Source organism: Salvelinus alpinus, chromosome 1, assembly GCF_045679555.1.
Source record: "Salvelinus alpinus chromosome 1, SLU_Salpinus.1, whole genome shotgun sequence".
NCBI classification, from domain to species: Eukaryota; Metazoa; Chordata; class Actinopteri; order Salmoniformes; family Salmonidae; genus Salvelinus; species Salvelinus alpinus.
In genome coordinates this window covers 45,680,528-45,693,639 of record NC_092086.1, presented here as the reverse complement: position 1 = coordinate 45,693,639, position 13,112 = coordinate 45,680,528, and the positions used below count along the sequence as shown (strand labels likewise).

The window sequence follows — 13,112 nt, the reverse complement described above, 5'->3', positions numbered from 1 at the left end:
TGTTGCCGCCTGCTACCGACCCCCCTCAGCTCCCAGCTGTGCCCTGGACACCATCTGTGAATTGATCGCTCCCCATCTAGCTTCAGAGTTTGTTCTGTTAGGTGACCTAAACTGGGATATGCTTAACACCCCGGCAGTCCTACAATCCAAGCTTGATGCCCTCAATCTCACACAAATCATCAAGGAACCCACCAGGTACAACCCTAAATCCGTAAACATGGGCACCCTAATAGACATTATCCTGACCAACCTGCCCTCCAAATACACCTCTGCTGTCTTCAATCAAGATCTCAGCGATCACTGCCTCATTGCCTGTATCCGCCACGGGTCCGCGGTCAAACGACCACCCCTCATCACTGTCAAACGCTCCCTAAAACACTTCTGCGAGCAGGCCTTTCTAATCGACCTGGCCCGGGTACCCTGGAAGGATATTGACCTCATCCCGTCAGTTGAGGATGCCTGGTCATTCTTTAAATGTTACTTCCTCACCATATTAGACAAGCATGCTCCGTTCAAAAAATGCAGAACCAAGAACAGATATAGCCCTTGGTTCACTCCAGACCTGACTGCCCTCGACCAGCACAAAAACATCCTGTGGCGAACTGCAATAGCATCGAAGAGCCCCCGCGATATGCAACTGTTCAGGGAAGTCAGGAACCAATACACGCAGTCAGTCAGGAAAGCAAAGTCCAGCTTTTTCAAGCAGAAATTTGCATCCTGTAGCTCTAACTCCAAAAAGTTCTGGGATACTGTAAAGTCCATGGAGAACAAGAGCACCTCCTCCCAGCTGCCCACTGCACTGAGGCTAGGTAACACGGTCACCACCGATAAATCCGTGATAATCGAAGACTTCAACAAGCATTTCTCAATGGCTGGCTATGCCTTCCTCCTGGCGACTCCAACCTTGGCCAACAGCCCCGCCCCCTCCGCTGCTACTCGCCCAAGCCTCCCCAGCTTCTCCTTTACCCTAAAAATTTACCACTAGCCACTTTAAACAATGCCACTTAATATAATGTTTACATACCCTACATTACCCATCTCATATGTATATACTGTACTCTATATCATCTACTGCATCTTGCCATCTTTATGTAATACATGTACCACTAGCCACTTTAAACTATGCCACTTTATGTTTACATACCCTACAGTACTCATCTCATATGTATATACCGTACTCTATACCATCTACTGCATCTTGCCATGCCGTTCTGTACCACCACTCATTCATATATCTTTATGTACATATTCTTTATCCCTTTACACTTGTGTGTGTGTATAAGGTAGTAGTTGTGGAATTGTTAGGTTAGATTACTTGTTGGTTATTACTGCATTGTCGGAACTAGAAGCACAAGCATTTCGCTACACTCGCATTAACATCTGCTAACCATGTGTATGTGACTAATAAAATTTGATTTGATTTGATTTATTTGCAGACATGTCCTCGCATGACTTCTGACTTTTTTTCCGATCATCATTCGAAGTCCAATCAACCTTATAATTGGGGATCATATCGAACTTTAATTGAACAAATGTCCAATATGTCACCTTGAATAAATATTCTCCAATTAAATGGAGATCTTTGAAGGTGGATTTGATTTGTACAATTTAATTTACTATGTGCATCGTAACTTTAAATAGCTAATTAACTAGTTAACTCATTTTTCTATTTTGGCAAAAGCAGCTTTAGAATTAGCCTATTGGAAATATATGATTGATTATACAGAAATATTTCGTTTTATGCAACGAAATAAATAAGAATTATTATTATGTATTATTTTTATTATATTTATCAATCAAACAAATTGTAAAATTGTTGACAGCTCTGGTACAATTTATTTCAATACATTGTTTCACAGTACAGTCAGAAGACGAAAACATAGGCAAAAATGTTTCAGAAAAAAAGTTAATGATGTATATTATTACAAACATAGCCCTCGGACATCTTATGGAAGGGCCTAATATAGAAATTCTGACTTAACATTTGATAAAAGCCAAGATAACGGATCTTACTCTTGGATTTTGACCAAGATGGTTGCAGTGTAGGGGGAGTGTACCCTAGTAGCTGGGCGTGTCTGCCGCTCTACTGTAATATAAAGGGACCTAGTTGTATAGGCAGTCATCTTCAGATCATTTCTTGTAGATTTAATACAGGCCAATCAGAAAGGAGCAAAATGAGTCTGACAGCTAAGGACAAATCTGTGGTCAAGGCCTTCTGGGGCAAGATTAGTGGAAAGGCAGATGTTCTCGGTGCTGAGGCTTTGGGAAGGTAAGCCTTCTTAATGAAAGAATTATGAGAATGATTGTGTTTAAACTGATGACAGCGGCATATTGCCTGCCCTGACCAAGCACTTTAACATACAATAAGTAAACTACTTTGATTACATTGTAGACAGAAGACGAGAGGAGTAAGACACGCATAATGCTTAAAAGTTAAGGATTCTAAATACGCCTAAAATGGTACACAAACTCATTTTTACAGGATGCTGACCGCTTACCCCCAGACTAAGACCTACTTCTCCCACTGGGCTGACCTGAGCCCCGGCTCTGCCCCAGTCAAGAAGCATGGAGGCGTCATCATGGGTGCAATTGGTAATGCCGTCGGAGTGATCGACGACCTCGTCGGAGGACTGAGTGCTCTCAGCGATTTGCACGCCTTCGAACTGCGCGTTGACCCTGGCAATTTCAAGGTTGGCCCCCAGATAACTTATTATCTTTATATATATCAATCTCAACTTCAACTCTAAGTATGTTGCTGGCTTAATTCGTCAATATTAACTTTTAAAATATACTTTTCAGATTCTGTCCCACAACATCCTTGTCACCCTGGCTATTCACTTCCCTGCGGATTTCACTCCCGAAGTGCACATTGCTGTGGATAAATTCCTTGCAGCCTTGTCCGCTGCCCTGGCTGACAAATATAGATAGATTGGAGTGCAGTTCCTGCTCTGTTGTTATCATAATAAAATAAACGGGCAATGAATTACGTTATTTTCTGTGTTTGTGTCCTTATTCCACCACATTTCACCATCAAGGTCATATTTGAATGTTGGCAATACAACAGGCTAAATAATGTAGATTCAAACATTTAAAACAATGGAATGACAAAGGAATGAAGACATTATAAAAAAAATGGTGCTTTAGGCCCGCAATGCGCTATGTTGTTTCCCATCATTTTGGCTAGCCTATCTAATACGTGTAACATTTATTTTGATGAATGTGGAGTAGTTGCTGAATGGGATACTACTAGAGACAGCATAGGCACAATGAAAACCTCGAGATGGATAATATTTATTTCACATAAATTTGAAATATTTAATTAGGATTCTTTTGAGTATTTTGTCACTTGTACTGGGGTAAAATCAACGTGTAATTTGTAACAAGATACTTCAGAGAATGGTATTTACTATTTTCAATGCAGTGAATTTGGTCCAAAATTGGGAAGTGGACTCGACATTGAAAGCGAACAGGTTATTTGCGCTCATTCTGAAAGTCCTGTGCACTGCTGGCGTTTGGTGACTTAGTTAGGTTGTTTTCTTTAAAAAAGAGCAGTGTTGGGTTGTTGATGCTGGGTTATTGGTGCTGGGTTACTTAGATTTCTAAAATGGGTGGTTCGAGCCTTGAATGCTGATTGGCTGACAGCCGTGGTATATCAGACCCTATACCACGTGTATGACAAAACATTTATTTTTACTGCTCTAATTACGTTGGTAACCAGTTTATAATAGCAATAAGGCACCTTGAGGTTTGTGGTATATGGCCAATATACCACGGCCAAGGGCTGTATCCAGGCACTCCGCATTGCATAAGAACAGCCCTTAGCCCTCGGGCCTTATTGCTTAAATTACCCAGTGGGTCAGATCAGAAGATTGGAGACGTAGTTTAGGGGTGTGGCTTTCAGATAATTATGTTTAGCCACCATGAGAGTTAATGTCATTCTTGTTAATCTGTTCTGTTGTATAGTTATCACATGTTAAGGTTGAACATTCACTTTTTTGTATCTTCGATGTGGCTTAGAGAGTGTATGAGTTCCCTAAAAGCCTATGCAAATCCCATTGTTGGGATAAATACCACCTTATTATAATATGTAATGCATAATCTGAATATTCTAGAATAATGTTTAAAATGCAAACATTTTAAAAACTCTTAAATATAACTAAATGTAATCTAAAATGTAATCTACATAATCCCCAAAATTAATGATTTATCATGAGAGGGTCATAAACAATAGTAATACTGCATACTCCAAGAAATGTTAAAATATCCCCTTTCTGGCAGAAATAGTTATAAATTGCTGAGGTGTAGTCACTTTTGAGGACACAAGCAAAAATAGGAAATATTTATATGATGTATTTCCTATTCAACAAAACTGCATGAATAAGACTTCAAATTACTTATATGCTTTCTAAATATAGTATAGTCAAATTATAAAATGACTAACTATGACATTTCACCTTCCTTATTACTGTAAAATACATATTTGTATGTACAGTGTTAGAGAAAATTTGCATATTTTCTAAAGGTCTCTCTTGATCCAAATGTCTTCCCCCATTGCTGTAAATGTCTCACAGAACTTTTCCTTGAACTAACTAGGAATTCGCCTTTCATCTCATTTTAATCTGGTCCATCTATGACAAACAGAAAGTGGTTTTCGTTTGAAATATATTAATTATTTTGGATTACTGTCTATCAATCGATCTCTGAATGTGCTACAGCGACGAGACCACTGTATCATGTTGCTTTATGATGTAAGGATTCCAGGCATATGCGTTGTTAGTTGTTAGTGGCTGTGACATAGTGTTCAGCCAGGAGTTGATGGACAGTGAATTGATGCAATAAATAATATACAGTATATAGGCCTATATTAAATGTTTTACCCTCCAATTCCGTTATATCCAATTGGTATTTGCAGTCTTGTCCCATTGCTGCAAATCCAATACGTACTCGGGCGAGGCAAAGGTCGAGAGCCATGCGAACCCGGATCTGTAGTGACGCCTCTAGCACTGTGCTGTGCCTTAGACCGCTGCGCCACTCGCGAGGACGCAATAATTCTTACAGCACTATTTTGTATTTTATCGAATTTGTTTGAATATAGCTCTGCATCAGTTGCCCTCGTTTTGCAAGACGGCGCGATCTGTCACATTGCTGTGGATAAATCCGACGATGGTGAGGGCAAGGCTCCAAAATCATATTTTAAATGGATTGTGTTAGGCTACTCAATTAATGTGTTGAAAATAATTTCACATGATTGGGGTATGACGTTTAAAATGTTGCTAAAAAGACTGACTTAAATGGGTTTTTAGGTAAAAGCATTTGTTGACAGTGGATTTCAGTCATTCTAAGGAAATACATATTTAAATATCTAAAACAAAGAAAATACTATTTAAATATACTGTAGTTATCATATTACAATTAGAAAACATTATGTGATGGTCGGCAGGTAGCCTAGTGGATAAGAGTGTTGTTAACCGAAAGGTCGTGTGTGCCATTGAGCAGGACACATTACATTTACATTTAAGTCATTTAGCAGACGCTCTTATCCAGAGCGACTTACAAATTGGTGCATTCACCTTATGATATCCAGTGGAACAACCACTTTACAATAGTGCATCTAACTCTTTTAAGGGGGGGGGTGTTAGAAGGATTACTTTATCCTATCCTAGGTATTCCTTAAAGAGGTGGGGTTTCAGGTGTCTCCGGAAGGTGGTGATTGACTCCGCTGACCTGGCGTCGTGAGGGAGTTTGTTCCACCATTGGGGTGCCAGAGCAGAGAACAGTTTTGACTGGGCTGAGCGGGAACTGTACTTCCTCAGAGGTAGGGAGGCGAGCAGGCCAGAGGTGGATGAACGCAGTGCCCTTGTTTGGGTGTAGGGCCTGATCAGAGCCTGAAGGTACGGAGGTGCCGTTCCCCTCACAGCTCCGTAGGCAAGCACCATGGTCTTGTAGCGGATGCGAGCTTCAACTGGAAGCCAGTGGAGAGAGCGGAGGAGCGGGGTGACGTGAGAGAACTTGGGAAAGTTGAACACCAGACGGGCTGCGGCGTTCTGGATGAGTTGTAGGGGTTTAATGGCACAGGCAGGGAGCCCAGCCAACAGCGAGTTGCAGTAATCCAGACGGGAGATGACAAGTGCCTGGATTAGGACCTGCGCCGCTTCCTGCGTGAGGCAGGGTCGTACTCTGCGAACTTAACTCTGAATTAGCAGACTCTCTGGATAAGAGCATCTGCTAAATGTAAAACATGTGATCATCTGCCCACGTTTTAGGAAATAATTTATTTTCAAACATGAAGATGTGTAGGCTAGGCGATGTACATCGCTTATTTGAATCCACTGAGGGCCTAACTAGAACCCAATTGCCATCAGGAAAATTGCAGGAGAGCATTTTCCATCGAAAAACAACACTTCATAAAGATAAATGCTTTTACATGTATTTTATTATTTTCAATATGTGTAGCTATGGCACAGCTTCCAGCCTAACAGACTGGAGTTGGAGTGTCATCTCTCTTCCATATTGATGCTGTCGAGTGATGCTCTAGTGGTACTGTCTGCCAAGAGCGGACACAACGACAGCCAGGAACTTCTGGAAGGCTTCCTGAGTATCAGCATTGAAAACGGCGGGACCGAGCTTGGCGGCCACGCACACGGTGATGCAGTCGGCGAGGAGCTGTGGAGAGGGGACCGTAAAGGAACCAGATGGAGAATGTAATATTGGAATAAGCTTTACATCGGCTCTTAACGCTATTTAATTCACAAGACTATTTATTTTTGTATTTTGTTTCAGTTTGCTAAAGTGTAATACTCACCCTGAAGTTGTCGGGATCCACGTGCAGTTTCTCGGAGTGCATCACACTCAGTGCTGTATAGGTGTTCTTGATGTCATCCAGGTTCTGCACAGCTCTGTCCAGTCCGTGCATCACGGTCTTTCCGTGCTTGGCCACGGCGGGGTTACCCATGATGGCAGCGGGTGTGGACAGGTTGCCGAAGGTGCTGAAGTGTCTCTGAGTCCATGGAGACACGATCAGAAGTCTAAAAATGAATACAACAGGCATTACAATTATACTTAACAATCAATATGGTCTGTATCGCACCAATGGTGAACACCGGGATTTCCTACTACGCAATTAGTGCTAAATAACCTAGGTAGCCTATTATCGTGTTATTATTTAATGATTTCTACATAAATATTATAAGAATGTACCTGGCCAGGGCCTGGGGTCCGATCTCATCCACGCTGATCTTTCCCCACAGGCCTACGATGGCACTGCGCTCAGCATCTGTCCAGTCGACCATGTTGACGTTTGTTTGTTGATTTCCGTTTGTACTTGCAAAATGTTACAAGAGATCCCTGAGCTTTTTGTCTCATGGGACGTCCAATTTATTGATGTTCAGTATCTCCGCCCTGAACAGAACGCAGAAAATGATTGGATGAATGTCTTGGGGGGCAAGGTCCTCGAGTGTGCCACATATCGGCATTGTGCCAACATCATCCCACCTTTAAAGATAATGCTTGGTCATTTAGGCGTTGCCAACTTCTAATTATTACGGATGGAATTATCAAGCCATGATTAGCCTTCATCGGTATTTTTGTCAGAATTTAGTTATTGACATAGTCTTGTTCTGTTCAATGTTCTCTACATACTGCAAATAGTAGTTAATACCCCAATTCATATTGTTAAGTTCAAAATAATATCTGACACCATTCAAACCAATGAAGGTTCGGAAACTTTATGCCAATTATCTCAGTGTAGAAACTTATTTGGCCCTAAATTCTATTTGAATGTATCGTTGTAATATTCACATTTAATTGCAATATTATCTTTATAAAATGATAATTATTGATGTAAGTGGTTATTTAGGGTCTCATTTAAAAAAAAAAAAAAAGCCTAGATTGGGAGTAAACTATTAAAGGAAGAGCATGACTCAAATTGTTTTATCTTAATATTCAGAAGGCCCCACCCATTTGATAGTTCCATATTTCTGGTCTTTTTGAATGATTATCTAAATGTCAGTTGGTGAAAAGTCGTTTTATCTGCCTTCATCAGGGGAATTACATGATGGGTTCTAACTGGACTATTCAATGTGGATATCAGCCTATTTACTTCAATGAAACTGCAGCATTTTGTTTAACCCCACTGAAATACAATGCGCGTAGCCTATATATTATTAAAATGTTTAGTGATAGGCATAGGGTACGCTTTTTAACCGAAACAAAACCTTTCCGATTATCAGGCATATAATTTGTCTCAGTATTTATGTGTTAACTGTGAATATTGACTACATAGGCCAAATGGGATATAAGCCAACACGTCTTGATTTGGTTGCTAGTTGCCAATCCAATCACGTTGCAACTATTTGTCAGTGTTGGGGAAGCTACTCTGAAAATATAGTTTACCAAGCTAGCAATTACTTCACACTGGAAGAAATTAAGCTACTCTAAAGCTACCCGTAAGAAAAATATAAAGTTACTATGGAAAAGAAGTTCACTATCCAAACAACTTCGTGAAAAATGATCATATGTAAATCTGAAATGTAATAGAGTAAAAATTGTAAGTCAGAGAACTTTGGGGTAAAATGTTGACAGTGTGTATTTTAGCCTATTAGCAGAAAAACGATGTTTCAAGTCAGAATTAGGCAGGTCTAATGCACCAAAAAGTAAATGATTGCCTACTTCATCCATATTTTATTTTATTTTGCAAAAAAAGTAGTGTGTAGTTCCAGTAGTTAGCTGATACATGGGGGGGAAAGTAGTGTGTAGTTCCAGTAGTTAGCTGATACGTGGGGGAAAAAGTAGTTAACTATTGAAAACCCTAGTTAGATTTCAATGTAGTTCAAGTACCACCAAGCTACTGCAAAATGCAGTTAAATTACTAGTTGAATTACATGCAGTCCACTACTCCCCAACACTGCCTTGTGTACAGAATCACATAGCCTATACTCTGCAATATTAGACCGTATGACTAAACCTTAACTGTAAAGAAAATATTGAGGTATTAAGTGTTTCAAAGACACTTTGTTATTCAATCTATATGAAATAAATACATACAATGTTATGACAGCATTTTTACAAACGAAATCGATTATGTGCAAATGTCATATTTTGGGCATTATACGAATTGGCTCAGTTCCATAACATGTAAAAAATAAATAAATAAAAATAAAAATTAATCTTGTCTTGGAAAAATGCCCAATCAGAGGAGGAGCCGAGATTATATCGGGGTGTGCCTTCTCTCTTGCCTCAATAAAAACAGCCTCTGAAAAGTGTAAGCTCACACGCTTCTTTTCTCAGCATCTTCATTTAAGTGGATAAACGGACAAGACAGCTATGAGTCTCTCAGCCAAGGACAAAGCCAACGTGAATGCCATCTGGGGCAAAATCCTCCCTAAATCCGATGAGATTGGAGAACAGGCTCTTTCCAGGTAATTACATAACGATGTATGATAAATTATAGACTATAACACGTATTCCAGTTATTAACACATAATTCTTCAGTCAATTATAATGGAAGCTATGAATGCGTAGCCTATCTCAGCAAAAATATGGACGCGATCCCCGACCGTGTGAATGATTATTTAAAATGAATTTTGTCTCACATAATTTCTCATGTCCACGACAGGATGCTTGTTGTCTACCCCCAGACCAAGGCCTACTTCTCCCACTGGGCTTCCGTGGCCCCCGGTTCCGCTCCAGTGAAGAAGCACGGCATCACCATCATGAATCAGATCGATGAATGTGTTGGCAACTTGGACGACCTTTTTGGTTTCTTGACCAAGCTCAGTGAACTGCACGCCACCAAGCTGAGGGTGGACCCCACCAACTTCAAGGTAAGAGAAAAAGACACACAAAAAAACACTAAAAAAATCGGAGTTTTTACCTGTGTGAAGGTGAAATAATCTATTTCCATTTTCCTTTGCAGATCCTGGCTCACAACCTGATTGTGGTCATTGCCGCCTACTTCCCCGCCGAATTCACCCCCGAGATCCATTTGTCCGTGGACAAGTTCCTGCAGCAACTGGCTCTGGCCCTGGCGGAGAAGTACCGCTAAACTGTCATCAGAGCTACAAGCTTCTCACAGTCTTATATCAGAATTAGACGTTCATCCATGTTTCTCAAACGTAATGTCCTTCCGATATTGGCACACTGACAATAAACCTAAATGAAACTCATACTGAGGTGTTCTTTTTCATTTTCGTTGTCTCACATTCAATATCCATAGGGGGCAGAAGGACACGTACCCCCTCATGTTGTGCAACACAGTTTCACAATCAATTCGTGCGTATATGTACATAATGCATTTCAGCAAATTTCGTGCGTTTTTGTCTGGCTTAATTCGTCAGAAAAGACACAACAATGTAACCAGTAGGCTACACACACATGGGCGGAAATCCCAGGGGAAAATATAATTTGTCCCCCCCAATATATCACTGGAAACATAACTGTAATTTCAATAATATTAATAATATGCAATGAAAGCACTTGTGCTGATTATAGACACTTAATAGCGTGTTTTTCAGTTTCAAAAGATTGCGATCCCCGCCCTTTGCTTCACAATGGTTTGATCCACTGCCAGTGGCACATGATGCAGGTACTGTGGGAATCTGACAGTGTCTGTCGTTGGTGGCTGACCTCCAGTAAGTAGTTCAAACAAAGGATATATTAGATATATTACTACTAGGTAGCTACAGTAACATCAACCAGTGTTTGCAGCTATTTGAATTTGAGTCAATGAGAGAAGCTAGCAATGCAATCTAGTGTTCCTTAGCTGGCAAGGTAATAGGGGGTTCGTGACTACTGTCTGAAAGGCACCCAATGCACGTAACTAACGTGAGGTTAATCCAGTCGGTTCACACACACTATAGCTGAATTTGCAGAGCTAGCGAGCAAACTAAAGCAAACATTAACTATCAAGCTAGCTAGTACCTATTCCATTTATGTGGCGTCTTCAAAGATGGAATCTTTACTATCGTCAGTTTATTCCAAGATCAGCATGCAGCTGTAGTGCTTCGAAGTCCCTGTGATAAGGTTAGCGATAAACTGAAGTCCAACTGAACAGAACTACACTCTCTTCTACCATTGTCTTAAATATATTTAATGGTCTCGTTGCAAAAGCTAAATTGTCGCTAGGGGACTTTGAAGCACCTGTGTGCCGATCTTGGAGTAAACTGACGATAGCAAAGATTATATAGCAAACACCACAGAAACGGAATTGGTGCTCGCTAGCTCTGCAAATTCAGCTATTGTTGGAAGCCAGCCAATATAAAACATACTATATTAAAATTACAAAAGGTTGCAGCATACGTTGTGTAAATGGTGAACTCATACAGCTGTCAACCCTTGTCACTGCAATCCATTTCACATTTGTTAGTTGACTAGCTAGCTACCTTATAGATTGAAGCCCATCTCCTACTGTAAATATCCTGCATACTGTGTGTGTGTGTAGCCAGCCAGCCAGGTAGAAAAATGGTGGACATCAGTATTTTTCAGGACACCAAAACGCAAAGTAAGAACCCAGGTTCATAAGAAAGAAGTGAAATGCTAATTGAAATGTTTCACAATGATGTCATTAGGCAGAGCAGGCAACAGATGGCACACAGACAGCAGAGCTGGGGACAGATGGGCAGGGACAGACTGGCAGAGACAGAGAGTGGAGTCTCAGGTAAGTTTGTTGAGTCTTTGGCAACACTATGAAAGGTTCTTTCTTTTTTTGACTTGTAAAATAGGGACATAATTGTAAAATGCCATAGATTCCCCCACTCTCAACTTAAACTGGTGACTGAACTAAGATTTGTTTAAGGCAATGGTATTGCTATTGTGATTAATTGTGTAGTTTTGGGTACCGGTAGTTATGAGTATGGCAAACACCTTATTTATTTTCTAGGAGACAGACTGTGAGTCAGTGAGGGTGGTGAAAGGGAAAGAGCCAGGGTGAGAGACTTCAGAGGACAGTGTCACAGCCACGGCAGGACCAGGTGTCAACCTTGACGCCAGCTGCACCAGTATAGGGGAAAGTGGCACAGCATTGTCCAATTACCTCAGTGATGGTACAAAACCATATCAGCCACACCCACAATTTATAGAACCACAAACTCTTGCCAACAGAGTGTTGACGTTTCAAGAGAGATGGTTTCGCGATTTCCCCTGGCTACATTATAATCCATCAATAAAAGGAGTGTTGGGTTTTCACTGTAGCCAAGGGTTTTCAAGCCAGCCATCTTTTGGCCAAAGAGCGGATGCTGTCTTCATAAGTGCAGGATTTAGGAACTGGAGAAAAGCCATTGAAATATTCACAGCACATCAAAGGACCTCCACCCCCTCTATATTATATGTAAAGTTACTGGAAACCTTGTGGTACTGAATACCTTCATTATACTTTTTATTTCACAGATCCCTGCAATGTCACACCCTGGCCTTAGTTATCTTTGTTTTCTTTATTATTTTAGTTAGGTCAGGGTGTGACATGGGGAATGTTTGTGTTTTGTCTCGTTTCGGGTGGTTTTATGGAAAAGGGGGTGTTGGGTTTAGTGTATGGGTTTGTGTTGAGTGAATGTTTCTAGGTATGTCTATGGTTGAGTGAATGTTTCTAGGTATGTCTATGGTTGCCTGAGTGGTTCTCAATCAGAGACAGATGTCTTTCATTTGTCTCTGATTGGGAGCCATATTTTAGGCAGCCATAGGCATCATGTTTTTGTTGGGTCATTGTCTAGGTCTGTGTCTGTGTCTAGGTTGCATGTTTGCATTTTGTTCGGTTATAGCTTCACGGTCGTCTATTTGTTGTTTTGCTTCGTTCGTTCATCTCCTAAATAAAGAGAAGATGTATTTTTCACACGCTGCGCCTTGGTCCTCTCTCTCTCCCTTTGACGTTCGTGACAGAATGACCCAACCATTCAGGACCAAGCAGCGTGAAAAGAGGGAACCAGAGCCAGTTGTGCGGATATTGGAGGTGAGCAACGGGAATGATACAGAGACTGTTAAGGATTTATTGAGGAGTTTGGAGGAGAGTGAAATGAGGGAGCTGCTGTGTTGGTGCGTGAGGCACGACATCCACCCGACAGAGCGTGTGCGGGATGTGATGTTACCTGAGTCAGTTCTCCATGCTCGTCCTGAGTTGCGTGCTA

The 13,112-nt window shown here is 40.9% G+C and overlaps 3 protein-coding genes across 3 annotated transcripts; 2 read left to right on the top strand and 1 right to left on the bottom strand.

Annotated features, from left to right (window-relative positions):
* The first annotated feature begins 2,110 nt into the window (after nucleotides 1-2,110).
* Nucleotides 2,111-2,991, top strand: LOC139540153 (hemoglobin subunit alpha-like). The gene is made up of 3 exons (XM_071343779.1): nucleotides 2,111-2,269; nucleotides 2,483-2,690; nucleotides 2,800-2,991. The coding sequence occupies exons 1-3, from the start codon at nucleotides 2,175-2,177 to the stop codon at nucleotides 2,926-2,928; spliced, it is 432 nt and encodes a 143-aa protein (XP_071199880.1). The 5' UTR covers nucleotides 2,111-2,174; the 3' UTR covers nucleotides 2,929-2,991.
* Nucleotides 2,992-6,437: 3,446 nt separating this feature from the next.
* On the bottom strand, nucleotides 6,438-7,404 carry LOC139539832 (hemoglobin subunit beta). The gene is made up of 3 exons (XM_071343201.1): nucleotides 7,198-7,404; nucleotides 6,803-7,025; nucleotides 6,438-6,663 (listed from the first exon to the last, which is right to left on the bottom strand). Exons 1-3 carry the CDS (start codon nucleotides 7,287-7,289, stop codon nucleotides 6,532-6,534), a joined length of 447 nt encoding a protein of 148 aa, XP_071199302.1. The 5' UTR covers nucleotides 7,290-7,404; the 3' UTR covers nucleotides 6,438-6,531.
* Nucleotides 7,405-9,256: 1,852 nt separating this feature from the next.
* LOC139540080 (hemoglobin subunit alpha-4-like) lies at nucleotides 9,257-10,163 on the top strand. The gene is made up of 3 exons (XM_071343674.1): nucleotides 9,257-9,416; nucleotides 9,614-9,821; nucleotides 9,914-10,163. Exons 1-3 carry the CDS (start codon nucleotides 9,322-9,324, stop codon nucleotides 10,040-10,042), a joined length of 432 nt encoding a protein of 143 aa, XP_071199775.1. The 5' UTR covers nucleotides 9,257-9,321; the 3' UTR covers nucleotides 10,043-10,163.
* The last annotated feature ends 2,949 nt before the right edge of the window (nucleotides 10,164-13,112 follow it).